This window comes from Pezoporus wallicus, unplaced genomic scaffold (genome assembly GCF_028554395.1).
Source record: "Pezoporus wallicus isolate ANWC-B61680 ecotype Strahan unplaced genomic scaffold, APGP_CSIRO_Pwel_v1 contig_7684, whole genome shotgun sequence".
Classification (NCBI taxonomy): Eukaryota; Metazoa; Chordata; class Aves; order Psittaciformes; family Psittacidae; genus Pezoporus; species Pezoporus wallicus.
In genome coordinates, this window is record NW_026642638.1 from 948,249 (window position 1) to 969,921 (window position 21,673).

Sequence of the window (21,673 nt, forward strand, 5' to 3'; positions counted from 1 at the left end):
TGTTTGACTATGGGTTTGTAACATGAACTTTGTCCAGCATCAGATTACATGTTGTGGTATCTTTCTGTATTATTTTATACAGAAAAACTAAGGCGTAGTCTTCCAAACCTGTCCAGGACACCTAGTATCCAAGCTGAGTCTGTGAAAAACAGCAGAAGCGACTCAAATTTCCAAGTGCCAAATGGAGGAATACCTCGCATTCAGCCTCAAGCCTCAGCCAGTAAGTACCTTTAGTGACACTTCGAGTATATTTTAGAATCGAATCGTGGTCCTCAGTTGTCTCCTAGTTTCATGGCAAAGAGAAACATTTCATGCCACACTGGAGTTGTTAATACTGATTTTGAATTGTAGCTGTGTGAATGTGCTTTTTTTGGTACACAAAATCTGGTACTGATTATATTCAAAGAATGTCTGATCTCTTACTATGATATCATTCATCGTTTCCTAAAAATATATGTAGAAGTACTATAAATACAGTAGTTAGACATGTCAGAAACCATTTGTTTTATGTGATTTACTGAAGGTATAATGCTCTGTTGTGTTGAATTTTGTTTTCAGACTACAGAAACTTACTAGGCCATTAAAATAGTACCTAGATGATATATATTGCTTTTTTTTTAACTAGTGAAACCTGATCTGAAAAAAAAGATGCCAGTTTAACCTTTGTTCTTCAGTTTCTTCTTTTCTTTTGTCACCTGGAAATTATATTCAGTTGCAGGTTTTTTTATTTTTTTTTAAAGAGACGATTGCTCCTTAGAAAATGCTTGGATGAATGTGTGTCCCATGAAACAAATCAGCCCATTCCTGGGCTACTGGCTGCTTGCCCGAAAGGGAACTGTTGACAGGAGAATGCTGCTGATCTCACAAGTCTCTTGAAAATGGTGACCTTAAAGAAGCCAAAGCAAAGAAACATCTTCAGTGCTTCTTTATATGTCAATATTGCCAGTTCCTGTTGTTTAAATGTTTCCTGACTTTTATTTTAAAACAAGTTTCAGAATTTAATAACCTTATGTGACATTTTCAAAGGAAGAAAACATTATGAATATTATTATGCGTAGAGCTTTGAACTATGAAAGATCTGTGATAAAAGCTCATCAGTAATATAAATATTTGACTGGAAATGTAAGATAATATTTGTGAATGAAACGAAATAGGGTTTTTACCCATTCAGTAGTAAGGGCATACTGGCATACCTAGTTGGCTTTATTAACTGGTCCTTTCATAACAGCATGTTAATGCAACCACATACAGTTAAATACAGAATAAGGAATACAGACCATGCCAAAGAATACAAAATTTCTACCTTTCTAGTGGCTTAGATGAGGTATCAGTCACAAGTGTGTAGCCAAAGAAGTTAGTGTGACCTAGTGACTGCTCATATAGGTTATCCAGCATCCTTTCCTCTTGCCCTCTTCTGCCACTATTCACAAACACTCATTATGTGGGATTTACAACAGAAAGAGCACATGTATAGTTCCAATGCAGGACTGTTATCTGTTAGGCAGGCTTATGAAACTATAAAGCACTCAGACCAGTTGAACAGCAGCTCTTCCAACTGTGTAATTTTTGTGATAGGAAGATTAGTCAAAATCGCTTGAAAGAAAATGAAGGAAAAAATATTTTTAGTTAAAATCTTTGCGAATTGTAAAATCGAGTGAACTGGGAATGGAAGAAGAGAACAGAGGGCAGCTTAGCTTGCTGGAAGGCTATTTCTGGTATTAAAACGTATATTCACAGTGAAACTTTATGGCAGGTCAGACAGAAATCTCAGTATTTGTTATTTAGTGAGTTAATTGCAGGAGCCAAAGTAGTGTGATTTATGTTTATACATATATAATTCTTTTCAATTTGTGGATGCACTGAGAATCTCAGAAATTATTAGGTAAATTTGCTTGCCTTTCATGAAATCTTTCACCAGATGTGAACCATTGTAGACCAACTTACATTTAAGTGTAAGTTAAGTATCACTAATAAAGCCCAGATTTCTAGCTTTTACAGTTTCCCTGCTCTTACAGATGTTTGTCAGAGTCTTGCTATTGACAATCGTAAAACGGTTTGTGTATGAAGTCAATGAGTAAGTATCTTTGCTTAGTCTGGATTAAAAAGAATTCTGCACAACTGTACATTGTATAAAAATATCCAGAATTGTGTCCTCCTTGTTGGTTATTTTTTGTTTCATTGGTTTTATATTTTGTCATCTTGCACAAAGCGTTGTTAAATTGCAGCAAATCTTTGTTTTCCCTTGGCAATGACTTCTGGGTCTTGGGATTTGAAGCTTCCTCATACACCTGCTAGTTTTGCATGAGCTTACATTTGCAAGGATGCTGGCTTGCCATTCGACGTCACTACTTTCTCCTTGCCAAAGATCTGCTGTTCATAATTTATTTGCACATTTGCTGTGGCTGCAATACTGAACTTGCTATGGTTGCTGGCATTCAAAAATGAGTTAGGAATCCAGTAAGTTTCTGAAAAGCCAATTCCTGTTATGGTTACATGGGCAAATCGTACACGCTTAAAGAGTAGAGGGAAGACTTATAAATACATTCAGAGGTACAACTGTAAAACATGAAAACATTTGTTATTTTAAGTTTTAGCTGTAATATGGTGAAAAATTAAAATTCTTTTTTAAGAGAGTGAATTAAATAGCAGTTGTAACTATTAGAACCTTCCCTTACATCCAGTTCTCCATGCCATTATGTAGAAGGTACTTTTTTAACACAAAAGCTAGTAAATATTTCACCTTAAAACACTGGAAGATAAAATACTTATTCCTTGGAAAACAAGTATTATCTTTTAAAAGTGTTAGAGTGACAGGAAGTCTCTGTATTTGGGTCCTATACCACATAGATTGTGGAAAACTGTAAAACTTCTAGGGTGCCTTCCACATAGGATCTACGTGCTTTACAGCAAATAGTGCGTGTGATGCTTTTGTGCTTACTTGGCACTGTTAGCGCATGGATGTTAAATCTTTAAGCAGAGCTAAATATAATACTTTTTCAAAGAGCTAAGCTGTAGACTGTTCAGACTGCTCAGTAACTAGTCTGCTTGCCAAGATCCAGCTGCTTCGCGTGTAAAAGAAGAAAATGTATGTTTTGAGGAAACTGAGGATTCTGTTTCAGTTGATCAGAAGTAAATGTAACTACATGTATTGAGCATTTGTGACAGGTAATGTACTAGCATACAGAGCACTTAAAGAGCAGCAGTAGCGTGGATAAGCATGCACTCCACGCTTGTCTCAAACTGCATGTTTCCTCAGCATTGCTCAAGTTGTGCAGCCTGGAGTTCTCAGTGATTCAGTGCACAGAATTGTTTAGCTATCAAGTCTCTATTTCCTGGAGTCTCCATTTAGAAGGAAGGAATTTGATATTTAAAATCCTTTCTATATCATTCCACATCTCTGACTTCCAAGTAGTGTAAATAATGATGGGGGAAAAAAACTTAGTGTCATGTACAGCAGAGTATTTAAACATAACCGGATGAATTAGGGCAAACTAAATTCAAGATCATAAATATGAAGAAAGAAGCTGTTCTTCATTTTGTGTGGTATAACAAAACACTGATTCAGTAAAAAAAGGTATAATGGAATACTTGTGAACAGAAACACTCTGGCCACTGGTCTGCCTCACTAAATTCCTAGGAATTGTGCTCACTTTTAAACATCTTACTGTGCTTAATTGGCTGTTCATGGGTATGCCTTAGAAGAAATTTATAGGTTTTTTTTCTTAATAGCCACAGGCAGCATTTTATCATGTTGGTTAAGACTAAAAATATGACCACTAGTCATGTTTTCAGAATGAAGGTAAAACATATGATGAACTTCTTTTATATTCCAGAAAATATTGTGAATTTTGCACTGCCTGAAGGACAGGAAAGGTGATGGCAATTATTACATGCTATCAAGTTTAGAAAAGGATTAACTAATATTCATAGGACACCAGTTGTTCTTCCCCTACCTTCTTTATAGTGATATTCAGCAGTTGGTGATAGGATTATTGATCTTCCTTACTCAGGATCAGGATCTTTATGCACAGCTGTTTCCCCATCTTTCTTCCTTCTCACTGTGGAAATAAGACTTGCTAGTGTAAAAAGCTTTATGCTGGTATAAAACTATTCACTGGGGTGAACAAAGATGTTTATTCATACATTATCATTGTAAAAAGCTTTTGTGTAGGCAAAGCTGTATTTTCATTGACTACTTTCCTCCTTCCCACCGCTTAAATACGCTGCGGTGAAAATACGCTGTGTTGATGCGTTCCTTCTGGCAATAGGCAGTTCTCTCTTTACCAAGATTCTACAGCTCTTGGATCATTGGCTTCTCTCTTGATAACTGATTTGATAATGAGATCATTTCAAGGCAGTATCAGTCGTTGAACATTACTAGAAAAAAGGCAGGATAAAAGAGCAAAGAAGCAATAAAAACAATTTCTGTCATGCTGTCTGCATGCCGGCAGATGACAAATTTTAGCATTATGTCAGAGTCCTTTTGCATATGCTTTTGAAGAGGAAAAGAACAGACCTCAAAATGTCTTATGTTTTCATAACTGAAAAAATAACCATTTCTTTCTATGATGATCACATCTAGACAAAGATTTGTGGTTTTGCATATTTTTTTAATCTTTAAAAAAAAACACTAGTTTTGCTAGGTCAGATATGACAGTTTAATTTTCAAGTTAGTATCTAATCTTGCACTCATTGCTGTAGCATGTTTGCTAGGTGGCTTGTTCTCCCTTCAGTGTATTAATTTTTTTGCCTTTCTGGGCTTTTTGCCCTGCAAGAAGCTTTACTCTTATGGAATCTGCTCATTTTGCACTGCAAAGTTTCTGATATGCTCCTCTATAACTCTTTGCCATTAAGAGCAAGCACCACTTAAACCCCAGCAGCTTTTTGAGTGTTTCACTCACTCTGTTCCTTGATGCCTCACGAGTGGATGCAATTCTGAAATTCCCAGTAAATTTAGTTTTCTTCTCCTTAGACAAATATAACACTTCTTGTCTTTCAACAGCTCTGCAAAGGCAGAAAAGTTTGCCTCGTGCTGCCTTCAAAACCAAACAGTTTCTTCAAACGCCATCTACAAAAGGAGGTAATTAACTTACAACCTCTTATCAAGCTCCAGCAATCTCAGATAATGATTCACCTGCATTAAACTTCACATAATCTAGATTAATAAAATTGCTATTGTATGTTGGGATTAACGAAGTGATCCTTGCTGTATGAAAGTTAATTTTATTGGTCTAAACATTAAAAATGCAACCCTGCACTGGTGACTTCAAGTGCGAATCAGGAAATCTGGATTAGAAAATTAGACTCCCAAATCCATATCCATTTGGATGTGAACATTGGACGTTTGGATAGTTAGAATCATAGAATAGTTATGGTTGGAAAGGACCTTAAGATCATCTAGTTCCACCCCCCTCATGCTATGGGCAGGGACACCTCACACTTAAAACATGCCACCCAAGGCTCTGTGCAACCTGGCCTTGAACACCGCCAGGGATGGAGCATTCACAACTTCCTTGGATAACCCATTCCAGTGCCTTACCACCCTCACAGGAAAGAATTTCCTCCTTATATCCAATCTAAACTTCCCCTGTTTAAGTTTTAACCCATTACCCCTTGTCCTACCACTAGACTCCCTAATGAGGAGTCCCTCCCCAGCATCCCTACAGTCCCCCTTCAGATACTGGAAGGCTGCCTTGAGGTCTCCACGCAGCCTTCTCTTCTCCAGGCTGAACAGCCCCAACTTTCTCAGCCTGTCTTCATACGACAGCTGCTCCATTCCCCTGATCATCCTCATGGCCCTCCTCTGGACTTGTTCCAACAGTTCCATGTCCTTTTTATGTTGAGGACACCAGAACTGTACACAATACTCCAAGTGAGGCCTCATGAGAGGAGCAGAGTAGAGGGGCAGGATCACCTCCTTCAACCTGCTGGGTCACACTCCTTTTGATAGTTTTGATAGTTGGTGGTGTTTGGATTTTTTTTTATGCTAAAATACATTTTTTAAAACAAGTTGTAAAAATTGTTAATTTTTTGATTGTGCAAAAACATGCAGGCAGGTGAGAATATCATCCATCCTTTGTGCTGGAAACAAAAGCTAATGTGTTTATCCTTGAGAAGATGAGCATGGAAGATTAACCCCAGGATACGGTGATTTAGATGTTTGGGTTTTGTCTCAAGCAATTAGGAACTAATGCAGGGAATATTTCAGTTTGCAAACAGCTGAAGTTGGCTTTTTTTGAGAAGAAGACTATAAATATTGAGCCTCTAATCCTGTTAGACAAATTTTAACTGATTTTTAAGAAGTTCTGGCAGTCTTGTATGCAACACTGCCTTGATTTCACTACTAAGATGAAATAGCTCATTATTTTGGTTTCAAGGATAATTGGTCCTGTTTATTATAATCTAGAAGGTCTCATTTTAAAGATAATGTTTCGCCTGAGACCACTTCATAAGCCCTCTATATGCTATAATCTTTTAAGGATTGTTAAGTCCTTTGTGCAGATACTGAGGGCAGCCAACGCAATGCCTATGTTTCTCCATAGTTTAATAACACTTACCTTTTTGAGTCAAGTTCATTCCATGCAGAAAGTCTGAGCAAATTATAATGACTTTGACACATATTCACACAGCTTAATAGGAAGTCTCTAACAGTCTTCATAATACTCCATACCAAATATAGAAAAGTTCTCTTGAATGTTCTGCTTTGGCATAAGACCACCATCTCAATTCCTCTGCAAAGCTTTCTGTGCTGTCTTTCCAGTTGGCCATGCCTTCACTTTCAACGGGATGTGTGGGACACTTACTATATCAATGGCATAGGCTAGAGCTGCGGAAATGTACAGAAAATTAACTTCTGTTACTTCTAAAATTTTATTTAACCTTAGAGAATGAGGAACAGATCATGTTGCACTTCCAGTTGCATATTCCAGTTTACATCCAGTTGCTATCATTCGTCACTGTAAATGAAGGTTCAGCATGTTCTTTTCAGTTGCTATTTTATAGTCCTTGACTGTCTTCATTTTCTTGCTTCTGATCTGGGTCTCATGAGTATAGGAGCATTATGCAGTAATGAAACACGACTTTTGTTTCAGAATAATAAACAACTATGAGCAGCAGTTGGTGTTAGCTTTTTAACATACAGAGCCTGACCCCTTTCACACACACTGTGGCTTTTATTTTGTTATCATTTTGTGTAAAACAGTTCAGAATACATTTAGATAACTATTTACCTCACTGTAACAGATTTGTTAAGGCTTATACAGCAATCCAGTATCAGTCAGATCACAAAATCATGGAATGCTTTGGGTCAGCTAATCCACCCCCCCTGCAATGGGCAAGGACATCTCCAGCTAGATGAGGTTGCTCAAAGCCCCATCTGACCTAGCCTTGAATATTTCCAAGGATGGGGCATCCACCACCTCTCAGGTCAACCTGTTCCGGTGTTTCACCACCCTCATTGTAAAGAATTTCTTCCTTGTATTTAGTCTGAATCTGCACTCTTTTAGTTTAAAACCATTGCCCCTTGTCCTAACACTATATGCCCTACCAAAAAGTCTGTCCCTGTCTTTCTTCCAAGCAACTTTAGGTGCTGAAAGACATCAGTAAGCTTTCACTGGAGCCTTCTCTTCTCCAGACTGAACAGCCTCACCCTCTCAGTTTGCTTTCACAGGAGAGGTATTCCATCCATCTGATAATTTCTGTGGCCCTGTTCCAACAGGTCCATGTCTTTCCTGTACTGTGATGACAGAACAGTTTATTGATTCCCATCATTTTACCTCATCTGTTCTTTTGTGTCGGTCTGAATCATCTCATCACACTGGTTATGATTTAACAACTGCATTAGAATAGATTTTGGTTTCAAGTTGGTATGCACCAGCTGGCCTTGGGGTGCAAGCCAGATAAGACTGTAGCCTCACAGCATCCTACTTTGCCAGAGAGGGACCTCTTGCTCCCTGCACACATTCCAGTGCAGAATCCAGGAAGGGTGGGAGATCTAAATGTCATGACTATACAATGCCATTTATTTTAACTGTTGTGAGATGTCTTAATTGTATTTGGTTCAGTTGTTTAGTTTCTAAGGAGATGGGAGTTGTGTAAAGTTGTTAACCCTTGCATGTTTGTGGTTTTTTATTAAATGTGGATCAGCTCAATACTTCACATGGTATAGTTATCAGATAGCCTTTGACTGTCGTAGTACCTCACTCTTTGTGATCCTGTCTTACAAATAGACCAGTTTTATTAAATATCCAAAACTGCTCTAAGACAAAATCCTTTATATGTACAGCTTAATTATTAGGCAGTTTGCCAGAGATTGCATCATGTGGACTGCTTTGGCGATCACAGTGCATTGGAAGACAATTCATTCATTTATGTACAAGAATGAATACAGCTCTTGGCAATGTCTGCAGTGCTGTGCTGACAGGAAGCATTTTATGAATTGACAGTGCAAGCTGGAAGTATGGTAAAATACGGTCAACAGAGGACTGGAGAGAATGGAGAGGATTTATTTAGTGACTGCTTATTTTCACTGGAAATGTGACATGCTTTCTTCAGCTACAACTTTTCATTGCTTATTTTCTGTACCTAAAACTCTTTTCCTTCTTGTGCCTGTAAGAGGCCCAAAGCTGTATTCACTTTTTATACACTGGAATTGCTCTGTTAGACAGTTGCTAACATGATGCTGTGTTTATGTTCCAGGCAGGTGTTCTAATGAGAAGTTTAGTGATAAAAGCTCCCTGTGTTTACACTGTAAAATCACTTGGAAACTGTGCAGATTCAATTGCACAAATATTACAAGCAAGATCACGTTTTAAAAACTTCGAGTATGTAATCTATTTTAGTCCTAGGAGGTCTTTGCTGCTGCTCTTGTCCAGTCATTCTGTTGTTAATGCTTTCCTTAATCCATCCTTTGGCTTGACACCAAGGTTTTTATTTATTCTCCTCATTGCTTACCAACTGCCATGTGTTGTTGACATGTCTGCCACCTTTTTTGTCAGCTTTTCCCATGAGCAGCTTCATGCTCTGTTTGATATTGCTGTCAGTGGAAAGGCTCTCTTGGATAATCAAGAAAGGAATCAAATCCAGCTCACATCTGTAATGAGGCACATATAGGGAGAGAAATGGCTTCAAAATACAACCTAAAAACTACCACTTCCTTTATACACCATTTAGGATGCCATGTTCCTGTCATTATTCCTCTCCTTATGTTCTTAGATCTACCTTGTAAAATGATAATAAAAGCTATGTGAAGGACCACCTTATGTACGGCATCTGTCAAAGAGGACACAACTTTGGTCTCTGTATAGAAAAAGTTTATTTAGTGGAGGAAACAGTAATTCATGCAAATTCACTAAATGTAAATATGATTTTGTTTTACTTTCGTGATTGTCCTATGTCGACTGTTACTGACTAATGCTAGTCAGTTGGAAAAGCTGATGAAATTCCATTTGTATTAAGATGAGGGATTAGTTTAAGCATTCTGTTTAGTGTTACTTTATGCATAATTTGAACAGATTTCTCATACTTGTGAAGAATTTTGCTTAAGGTTTGGCATTATCAAAGAACTGTTGAATATTCCAGCTTACTAACCTTTCCCAGAAAGGACTTGATGAAGACCTTAAATACTAACTCAGATAGAAAATATTTGCATACAGATGTTAGTTATACAGATAATTTGGATAATGTCTGTAAGAAGAGGAAGGCTATAAACTGTTTTAGTTGTCTGATTTAAGTTTCATAGCAGCATCTTAATCTTCCTGGTGCTGGGGTTTGGCTGACCCTATCTTTTTTCTTTTTTCCCATCAGCCAATAAATCTGGACCTTGACCATATCTTTAGGTGAATGCCAATTCAATGGATTAGGTTAAAAGAACAGCGTAAAAGAAAAAACAAGGTGCTCTGCACTCAGAATTTTGTCATTGAAGACTAATACGCGCTTTGAATCTATTTAAAGACTGTATCACACTAGAATACTGTATTCTTCAACATGTTCTTTCAGGAATGGGAATTAGGTTCCCATGTTTCAGAAGTAGTTAACAAATACTTTCTCCTCTGTTTGTTTTGACTTGACTGATGGAACGTTAAGAGGCTTACTAGTATTACTTATAAATCCAGATAAATATTTGTAGTAAGCATGTGAGGCATTAGAGTTATGATATCAAAAACACATGACAAAGAGGACATCTGAATTCCTGTTTCTCATTGCTGCTTGATTGGCTGTATTCCATTATACATTCCATATTGTTTGAATATTCACAAAGTAATTTCCTAGGTTTAATTTCAGTTACAGTGTAACTGAAGCGTGAAAGTAACCAATGTATTTTATTTTCCAGTACCACCTTCAAGTAAATTCCGCTCACCTGCAGCACCATCTCCCCTAGCTCTCCGACAACCAGTGAAAGCATTTAGTAACCATGGACCTGGTTCAGGTGCTTCTCCAGAAGCCACGCAGCTGACACACAGTAGTTCTTCACCAGGGCCTCTTGCAGCGCAGAGTTCAGGCTTGCCAAGCCCTGCCAGCAGTATTAACAGTACTACTCTTACCAGACCGGCAGGGACAGCAGGGATGAGGAGTGGCTTGCCCAGACCCAGTGCCCCTTCTGCAGGGGGCATCCCAGTGCCTCGCAGCAAACTTGCACAGCCTATTCGCAGGTGAGTATGTGACAGGCAGTCTTAGCTTGACATTTTCATAATAAATTTTGTACGTTGTGTATTTGTGCTACTCCTTCCTGCAGTTCTTACTTTGATCTCATGGTCTTCAGAATGGAAATGGATACCTCTGCATGAAGTATTTTCCTGAGCTTCAAAACTATTTTTGAAAAATTAGTTCTCAAAACTGAGAGACAGAGATTCTTGAATTAGAGTGTGAAAGTAAAATGAATAATAAAAGATACTGAACTAAGTAAATAAAGTGGTTTAATGTCGTCTGAGAAGGCAGTAAGAATTTGCATGTGGTAAAACGTTACAAAATCTAGCTGGCAAGTGAAAATTCATTTGTACCACTGAGTGACACATTCTAAAGTCAGAACTATTTTCCTATTGTAATCCGTAAGTCAGGAAGTGGACCATAGTGAGTTCTTGTATAGGTAGAAACATTACGAAGGAAGACACATGAGGACAGAGGTGGCATCCTTAGCATTTGCTAAGCTTAAAAATCAGTGCAATTAACCCACAGGACAAAGCAGAATTTTCAGCTTAAACATAATCTCTGTGCTAGCACCCAGCTGTAAAGTTGCTTAATGTCAGAGTGTTTTGGAGAACAACCACAAAACAGACCAAGTATTAACTGAAAATGCTACATGGATATGTCCCCTTTCCCAGGATACGTCTTCACAAGAATCAGAAGAAGTGATGCATCATTTAGAGTATGTGCTCTTAATGCCATACTAATGTGGATTTTCACTGGAGGTGTCAAGTGGAAGCCAGCTGACAGAAAGAAGCAGTCACCCCTGAGAAATATTAAGAATCTCCATAAACAGAAAGGATTAACTGTTTGTCTCCAGTATTGTAAAAAGGATAGAACAGCTGCCAGTAGCAAAGTGAAAGAGTTCTGTTCTGCAGTGAATGCTGGGCAGGGGAATGACAAGTGACTGTCACAGTAATGACTGTTTTGCAGCCTGCGTCTGCACTGTCAGCAGTGTGAAACTTTGTGCAACAAAAAGCAGTTGTTTCTGACAGGAAATTCTTAATAGTAGCGAAGTGTGGTTGGCCAAATCACAACTTGTCCATAGACAAGTGCTTCACTTACACAGCTGTTTTTTTCTTTAAGGTTTACATACGTAGGACAAGAGGAAATGGCCTCAAGCTGCACCAGGGGAGGTTTAGAGTGGTTATTGAGAAAAATTTCTTCACCAAAAGGGGGGGGGGGGCATCAAACATTGGAACAGGCTGCCCAGGGGAGTGGTTGAGTCACCATCCCTGGAGGTATTTAAAGGACAGGTAGATGTGGCACTCAGGGACATGGTTTAGTGGTGGACTTGGCAGTGCTGGGTTAACAGTTGAACTTGGTGATCTTAAAGGTGATCTTTTCCAACCTAAATGTTTCTATGAATGTGTAATGCAATATCTGTACACACTGCAATAATGAATTATCTGTGCATGTCAAGGTTTTGATATAAGCAAAATATAAAACTAAACAAGGATTTCCCTGTTTATACATCATGGCAGGGGTTGGGGGAGAGAGAGGAAAAAGCCTATTTTTAAGTGGTGGGAGATTGCTCTGTGAGAATACAAACTTGTAATAGCAAAATGTTTTCTGACTATATATGCAGATGTTTAGCTGACATGGCAGTTGCCAAAATACAACACACAGAACCTGAAACTGAAAATACTTTGGGGTTTATCTTAATCTGTATTGTAGAAAAGCAAACAAATGAAGTGTGACTATTTCAATTACTTAGGAAATATTTAAATTCTTATGTATTGTGACTTTGGCAGTTATGTATGAAACTGAAAAATATCTCATTTTATTTTAGGTCGTTGCCCGCTCCGAAAACTTACGGCAACGTGAAAGACGAGAGTTGGAAAGATGGCTGCTACTGAACTGCAAAGCTTAATGCAAAGTTCCAGTGCTCATATATGCCTCCTCACCAGGCTAAAAGACAGCTTGATTATACAAACTGTTCAGATGTGACTTTTGGGATTTGTAAAAATTCCAGACCTCTCTGTCTCTAATTAGCACAATCTGGCAGAGATTATAAAGCAGCACTTTAATGACATCTAACATCAGATGTTTGGTGGTCATACAATCACGTCTACATTACATTGCTATCAGTTCTTGGGTTTTTTTTTCTTGCTTGCTAAAAATGTATCAATATGAGCATTTATGACAGTGGCCAATGTCTGGGCAAAAACCTAATGAATGCCAAAGAAATGCCCATCTTGAAAAACAGCAATGATAACAGTCAACTTACATTGTCTAAAGCTTCATTTTCAGCCTGTTTGAATTCAGCAGAAAGATTCGTGAATATGTACTGTTGAAACAAGACTATGTTAATCAGAGCTAGTATTCTGATTGCAGACTGCTACAGTGCTAGTGAAACATTGCTTTTAACAATTGTATGAGATTCTCTTTGGGGAAAGTGGTACGTACGTCCTCTAGAAAGAATTGGAAGTTAGTCTGGAGGATTAAACAGAACAGTTAAGCAGTAGCCATGGCTTTTATTAACATTAAACATTTGAATGTAGCAGACGCATACAAATGCAATAGTATAGATTGCATCTTTCCTATGTTGATTTATCAGCTTTAAATGCTCTTATACATTCGATTGCCAAAAGGGCTTAGTACCAGTTGTACAATCTTTCTAACCTTAAAGTTCCTGGCTCAGGAAAGATGGCCTTTGCTATTGTAGACACATTTTTAACATATGGCTCACTATTTGGGGAAAACTTTTTTTTATGACAGGTTTCCATACAAAGGAAAGAGCAAGTCACAATGTTAATTTGTTCTAATACCATACCACTATGCTTGCAGCCTGGAGCAACTGTAAATGCTGATAGTTAAGGAGAAGGAAACACAACTATGCACTTGTAACATACAAATTTTAAGGTAATGAGTTGACTTTTGATGCCAAATGATATTCATTTAGGTGATGTTCCATGGTATGAGGGAGTTTTCTGTATCCTATTTTTTTACTTTCATCCATTTCTTAAATTGGTTTATTTGAAATTGTAAATATTTTTACAGAAGATATTGCCCATGTAAGTGTGTTTAAATATGTACTTTGCCTTACGTGTATCTTACATTACCGGTAAAAGAGTATGAAAACTGCTGTGTCTGTTTACAAGCTATTAAATTCCTCTGGTGGCTCTGACTTATTCTAACACATTTTGCTCTGGACAACTCATTCATATATTTAGCGTTTGAACCATTGTTTTCTGTTTTGGAAGACATCATACAAACATTTGTAACTAAAGTTGTATTGGGTGGGACTAGTTAAATGCAAGGGATTTTGTTTGAAGCTTTTTCAGTATTTTGGATGTACAGTCAATGAAGTAAGAGAATGTGAATGGTATATCCTTTGTGCAATGACTGATGAACACTACAAGTTGGATTGGATGGTAGGTAGCCTTCAGCCCCATTAGTATCTGAGTTTGGAACTGCTGGTGCGTTTTGACTGCAGCCACTCAGAGGAAAACTAACCCTGAAGTTCTAGCACTTGAATTTTAGGCCAGCATTAACATATTCCTGGATAAAAAGCCATGAGATTCTACTTGATTTGGAAGAAGCCAAATAGGAAGGAGTGGAGACTAATTTGCAGCTCTGATTACTCAAGCAAACTTTGGGTTGATGAATGACTTCACACTTCAGACCAAGATCTGTGCTGAGACTGAAGTCGGGGTATCAAATATACTGTAATTCAGTAAGCTTTCAGCAGGGGTACAGAAACTACCTTGCACCAGTAGATCAGTACATACCACTGATCTAGCCTTGTGGCATCCGCTGGCACAGGTGATGGATGTCAGTATCTCATGTCACTGTTAAGCAGAGGAGAGGACTAGATCAAATGCACATGTTCTCACTTGAGCCTGAATTTTAATATTTCAGCATTTTTAGAAAGCAATGCTGCAGTCTTCATTGAAAAAGGTGAATTTTAATGGGAGGATTTTATCAAACATTTGATTGACTTAAATTTGGAAGGTTAGTTTAGATGATGATATTGGGGGGGTTACCATGGCTGCATCAAACTGTTGTGTACGTTTCCTTAAGTTAAGTAATTCATCACTTGGGTAAGTTCAGCTTAAGTTTTCTAAGGGTTCTTTTCTCTGCTGTTCTCCCCTGAAATACAGCAAATGACTTCCTGAAAAGACAGACTGCTTGTTTACTAGAAAGCCTTTGTGCATTACCAGTTTATTTGTATCAGGAAATCACGGGGCTCTGTGTTTAGAGATTTACTGCAGACGTGTGGAAATACGGATTTGATAAACTAGTGCCTATGATTTACTTAACTTATGTTTGATATAGTAGTAAGGGGTTTATGAATGTGGATTACTTTTTGTGCCAACAGCTTGGAATTATTGTATGTGTGTAGGCAGAAGGACTTGTTCTGCTTCCAAAGTTATTTAATTTTTTGTGTTTGAATGTTTTTGTAAGTGTTAAAAGTGTAAAAAAATATAAATATAAAATATTCTTACCACAAAATATTTCCTGGATCATTATTTTTATAACAAAGTGGTTTTAAAAGCTTTTAGAGCTTTAGAGGTTAATGGTTTAGGGCATTTTGGGTTGGCTGGGTTGGTTTTCAAAAACCATCTTTACTTTTCTAGGAGTACCAACATCAGCTCCTGCCCCCTGTAATTCATGATCCGAGTCCAGTGCTGTACAGGGGTGATGTGTGTCCACTGACAGCCTGAGGTGGGCCTGTGCTGTGCCTCTGCTCTGGAAGGATGAAGTGTAATTCAGAGTTACGTGAAGAACTGAATTCTGAGTGTTCACCTAGAGTGCTTTGTGCAATTCTAAGTGTACAATTTGCCTTCAGTTTTACAGGATTCAAGCTCACTTTGAACCACCCCAAGAAACAAATACTTTCAAGTACATGTTTCATCTAGTTCATACCTTTTGGCTTGTATAGAAGCAGGAAGTTTGTCTTGAACTTGGTAACTTCCTAGAATCTTCGTTTTGCTGCAAAGCAACGTATCCAGTAGTAATGCGAATGCCATCTTTTTCTTATCTTGGTACTAATAAAATGGGCTGATTTCTGTTTGGTGGCCACTTAATATTAAATCTATTTAACAAAATTTAAGGTGGGAGGCTTGCTATTAATTATCTCAGCACTGTCCCTGTGTTGTAGTTCAGTCAGTAGATAAAAATGCTTCCCCCTAATTAGCTGACCTACTTACGTAGAGCTGCAGTTTACAGCAGCACCTGCTGCTTCTAACCTGTGATCCACTACCCTTCCCCTCATTGCTTTTTAGTTCTGCAGTCAAGTACTGATTGCCTCACATCCCTTCAGGAAAACGGCAATGTCAAAATCTCAGGCAATCAACAGCCTTCTGCGCTTCCCTTGCAGTAGGTTGCTGTAACAAACTCTTCCATATTCAACTATTCCTTGTAATTAGCATCATGGTATTGCAAGACTCAAGATAGAAAATACTGGTTTTGCAGTCTCTTACTCTGAGTGAAGGTCTGACAGCTCCTCCGGGTTTGTTGTAGAAGCACTAGGTCATGTTTTATGCCATAGGGCGTTACCCTCTAAGAGTCTGATGGCAATAGCAAAGAAAAATAAGTGATGAGCGTGTAAGGAAGCAGAAGGTTGAAACTGCTTTTACTGTACACAGATTTGGTCGTTTAAAACTTACTTGTAGTAAGTTTTCTTTCTGAGAAAGAAAAACACCTGTGGGACAAGAATATGACTGGGATGCGTCTTTAGTTCTCCTTCTTCTAATCTTTGAGAACAGCAGTAAATGAGATTTTCCAATCTTTACTTTCTCAGTAAAACATTTGTGATGTGAGGTTGCTTTGATTCAAAAAACAAAGCCAAACGCCCACCTGCTCTTGACTTGGTTCGTGTGCTTTCTGTAGTGCAGGGCTGACACCTGCAGGCAGTCCCTCTGTGTCTCTTGGCTCAGGAAGATGTGGCTGGGATTTGGGCGCACTCTGAAGCATCTATCCATCCATGGTGTACCCAGAACGTCCCAATAAAGAAGCTGCTCTCTGCTCCAAGAACTGGAGACCTGAAGGGAGCAGATACCGTGTCTCACACAGTTGTACTGTGCATCACTGCCCTCTTTACACCAAATGATATACTCTGTGGTGACTACATAAACATCTTGCAGCACACAAAACATAGAATCATAGACTACTTAGGGTTGGAAAGGACCTTAAGATCATCTAGTTCCAACCCATCTGCCGTAGGCATAACTGTAATAAAATAACTGAAACTAACCTGCAGATCTTCAGCAGGATTTAAAGGAACAGGTAGCTAAAACGATTCCTTACCAGCAAAGTGATGTTTCAGCTCGGTGCATCACCCATGCCTGTTGCAAACAGTAAATTAAAAACAACCAAAAGAAACCACAATAAAAAAAAAAAACAATTTAAACTCTTAGCTTTAAAACCTGGAAAGCCTGAGGGTCTCTATGCTGTGTGGCACTCACACGAGAGAAAAGTGGACTCTACCTGTCTCAAACAAAAGAAGATACTTCTGTTGTAAGCTGAGCTCCTATCAGCATAAACACGGGTAATCCTGTAAATGCATTCTCTGTTGGAAAATGAGATAAAGTTTAAAAGACACTGGCATGTGCTGCCCTCTTTTCCAGAGTGCTCAGCCCTCCCTGCTGCTTTTAAATTACCCCTAGAAGCTGTTGGCAGCTCCAGCAAGTGTGATTCAAAAAATGAGCGCATCGGGATGAGTGGTGTGTGCCATACTGAGCAGGTGATGCTGTTGTCCATCCCCAGCATCACGCAGCTTTTGATTATCATGCACAACATAAACTATGGATTGTTCTATTCTGTCCTTTTCCATTCTCTTTTCCATGGTTTTCTTGGGACTGTAGCCAAAATGGCGACTTTTCACAGCCCTGCCATGAGAGGCTATTTAACAACCCTGCTAGTACCAACAACCTGACCTGATGTCAGAGGAACTTACTCTCTGCACCCAGCACCCGGGCTCAAGCCTGACAACAGCTTCCTCCACGTTCCTGCAGCAACAAGGCTGTGAGAAGAGCAGGGTGAACACCAGCCACTCTGGCCTGCGCAGCTGCAGTTTAGGAGACACTTGGCCTAATACATTTTTCATGCTTTCTTACAGCTTATGTCTGCCCATAAAACTGAAATGAATGGAATCCATTCACATGTGAATAGTAACTCATTTCTGAGAACACCGGCATTTCTTGGTCTGGTATTTGGTGAAATTAGTCAAGTAGTATATTTCTCTGTTGTATTCTACATAAGCTTGGGAGATTTTGCATTCAAAGAAAGCATACATACAGCAATTAAACTAGTTTCTGTCTGTAAGAAGGGCAGTTAATGTCTTCCAAAATGGTCCATGTTAGGGCTCTATATAGTAACAGGAAGGTGAATAGAGACACTTGTGTTCTACATTGTTCCCCGCCTGCATCCTGTCCAAGAGAAAAAGATGCTTACTAACATGGAAGTAGGTATCAATGACACGGCTTGGGACTCTGCATGGCCTTACTGCTTAAAGCCAAGTAGGTGAACAAAAACACCTGGATGGTGTTGGAAGCTAGTGGTGGAAGCATGGATGGACACATAGGACTTTCCTCAGCCTCCTGCTCACCACTGCACTCTAACTCCTAGCACTCCCCTATCTTTGTCTCAAGCCAGCTGCCTATGATTTTTGTTTTCCTAGAGCCATTATCAGCAAACAAATCTGTGCAACCCATTACAAAGGCTTCGTTACCTGACTGATCTTTACCTCCCTTTCACTCAGCAGGTGCATATTGCTGTATCAATCATTTCACAGTGCTCCTGCTCTCTCACATCCGAAATGCCGATGTGAGAAAATGATGCTGAACCAAGTTCTGGATTACAAGGAATGTGGTTTGCATCCTGTCTGGGGCTGAGGGAAAGGCCAGCTGCACTGCTTGCTGAGTGAGCCTGGTACATACTGAGTTAAAGGACCACTACATAATCCTTCTTCTCCAAGCAGACCTATTTGTCTTAATGAAGGTCAGCAGGACAAGAGTATCTTATGCCACCTTAAATATATCTTCACCTCTCTCCTCCTTTAGAAATGATATTTTATTGAAGCACATGCTGCCATTTGGAGTCCCCTCTCAAAGAAAAGAGGAGTGAGGGGAAGGAGATCAGGCAAAACCTCTGCTTTTCATGCTGTGCCTCAGACCTTGTCTAAAACTTGCATCTCTCAGCTCTAAGGTCGTCCATTTATTCCCATAGTTACTCACCCAATCCTGAGCCCAGAGCAGTGTTACATTGTTTCTGTTCATCCATTCCCCACTGGCCTAATGGAACACATAAAACCACGTTAATGCTGCTTCAACTGACCTGACTTCAAAGGACTTATGAAAGCCTTGGCCTAATTCTTGTCCTTTTAAAGCCAGCCCTGTCTGATGTCAGCCCCAAGCTGTCACTCAGCCCCTGGAGCACAGCCTGAGCAGGCCCCTCCATCTATGCCCAGCCTTACTGGTAGGTACTGGCAGGTCCTGAGCTACACAACACCCCTGCCTGCACACACTGCACAGGCAGCATGGGCATGGCCACTGCCCTGAAGCTGAGGGTGCAGATGCATAGCCAACAGCAGCCATTGCTAACTGAATCAGAGAACTGAATCATAGAATGAATCATAGAATAGTTAGGGTTGGAAAGGACCTTAAGATCATCTAGTTCCAACCCCCCTGCCATAGGCAGGGACACCTCACGCTAAACCATGCCACCCAAGGCTCTGTCCAACCTGGCCTTGAACACTGCCAGGGATGGAGCATTCACGACTTCCTTGGGCAACCCATTCCAGTGCCTCACCACCCTCGCAGTAAAGAACTTCTTCCTTACATCTGACCTGAGTCTTCCCTATTTAACTTTGAACCCATTGCCCCTTGTCCTATCACAGCATGTACCTCTCCTCCCAGGTCGCTGGTGCAGAGCTCATGCTGTTGATTTGGTGCATGGGGCCCTCCTGAATACCTGTGGAAACAAAAAAAATGTCATCATGGCACCAGACTGGACTACAGGAGACCCACACAGTCAGTTCTGCTCTGCCACACACATTCCAAGGAGGACTCATTTATTTTCTTGAGGCTCTCTTCATCATCACTGAAATAACCACCAGTCTTCATAACTCATGTGCTGGGAGCCAGGGGCAGATGTATGACTACTTAAAGGGTTGGCCAGTCAGTTCATATTTTGTCTGATACAGTGGGGTAAGTTAAGAACAGGAATTGGGTCGACCTTGGTTTATCAGCCCAAATGTCAGAGAGCACATAATGTCTATTGTAAATGTCACAGGGATTTTTCTTTTCCTTTAAAAAAAAAAAAAAAGGAAAAACCGAGGGATTTAGTGACTGTGGTTATGCAGCCATTCACAGGGGCTCAGCTCCACTGAGTGCAAATGGTATTGCCTAGGTACACAGACACACTGTGTCTGGTAATACTGAAAGGGACTTCTTAAAGGCATGGCTCCGGTAAAGCATGGGGGAGACCAGTGCAGCCCTCGCCTTCAGCAGCAAAGCAGCTTTCGCTAACACCAGGCTCTGCCAAGCCTTCCTCCTGAGCACAACACAGGGATTTAATCAATAGCTGGTGAGCTTCTCACCTTTATCTCCACAGGGAAATAAGCCCAGAGCAGTGAAATACAGCACCCTGTGGGCACATGCACCCCTCCAGCCACCAGCGCAGCCTTCCTGACCTGTCTGTCATTGAAGAAATGGAAAAGTCCTTTTCCAAAACCACTCCGAGGCTTGCTACTGTGCAGTAGGCTCTACTGGTTTCTAACCCTTATCTTCCCACCCTGACTGGTGTGGCACACCAGCTTAGGGTTCCTTCCCTGGGCTGAGGACTCATTGGTAGAACTGAAGGATGAAAAAGAAGTGGTTCGCATTACAGGGCTCAAACCACATACCCTCTGCAGGGCCTTGGCTCAGCCCATCTCCCCTGCTCCTTGCCCAGGCCATGCTTCTGTGCTGCCCTCCTCTCCAAAGTCTCTTCAATAGAGGATCCTTTCTGTCAGTGTGTTCCCACTTCCTGCATCCTCCTCATTATGAAAAGAATTAACTAACGTTAATTAGCAAAGCAAATCACTGAAATCTGCCTACCAGGAACCTCATTTCAAGATTCAGAACAACAGGTAGGTTACATTTATATCTCATTTACGCACTCTTTTTAGCCCTTCTATTTTACTGTCTTTTGTGCCTTTCTTACCTCAAGAATGCTCCTGGGTTTCCCGGTTTTGCTCTGTTCGCCTCTTTCCCAGACACTAGGGGGACGTCTTGCTTTTTTCTGCACTTACCCAGTCCGAAGTTTGCCCGAGTTCAGCTTCAATTCACCACACCACTCTGAACTTACACGAAACTGCCCATAAGGTCCTGAATGAATTTAACAGCTACACTTCAGGACGGAAAGCCTCAGCCAGAGGGAAGCCCAAGCCATGCCCAGCTGGCCATAAAAACCACCTCCCATGCAGGTACGTGACTTTATCTGAAAGAGAAAATTCAGCTCATTTTTCTTGCACCTCACCTTTCATCCTTAGGGACGCGCAGGGTGCACCCGGGTTAGCAGTGACTGCTCCAGTGCCAGTTTTGATATTTCAATCTTGTTGCCTAGATTTTCAGAGTCTGAAATACCCATTGGACTTTTTACTCAGGGTCGGATGGACTTAAACCCCCTGAAATGTTTAAGACTGCAGAAATAATGGGGCTTTCCATCTGTATGTGTAGCATCACCTTAGAACTGCAGGATGTGAAAAGGCTTGTATTGACCTCCCACAGCTGGTGTGGATTACATAAGACACACGCCCTCTCTTCTCTCCACAGCAGGTCCACCTGCAGTTAACACAGCACTCAAGCACAACCGACCCCCAGAGCAGCTCCTCTGAACAACCTAGTGGAGCAATGAGTCACCAAGTCCCACCGGCACGATGGGGTTGGAGCCTGTGTTGCAAAGGGACTGCTTCAGCTCTGGGGCAACAGCAGCAACTGCAAATGATGCTGTTACCACTCTGCAATGGGGAGGATGCGCCGGTCTCCTTTTCTGCAGAGCCTGG

At 40.2% G+C, this 21,673-nt stretch overlaps 1 protein-coding gene across 1 annotated transcript in view; it reads left to right on the plus strand.

Annotated features, from left to right (window-relative positions):
* The window catches only part of SLAIN2 (SLAIN motif family member 2), a 35,666-nt gene extending 20,528 nt beyond the window's left edge, over positions 1-15,138 (plus strand). Inside the window, exons 7-10 of the mRNA XM_057431104.1 lie at positions 83-220; positions 5,003-5,080; positions 10,331-10,649; positions 12,473-15,138. Coding sequence (XP_057287087.1) covers positions 83-220; positions 5,003-5,080; positions 10,331-10,649; positions 12,473-12,539 — 602 coding nt within the window. The 3' untranslated portion in view covers positions 12,540-15,138. The remainder of the gene's footprint in view (positions 1-82; positions 221-5,002; positions 5,081-10,330; positions 10,650-12,472) is intronic.
* The last annotated feature ends 6,535 nt before the right edge of the window (positions 15,139-21,673 follow it).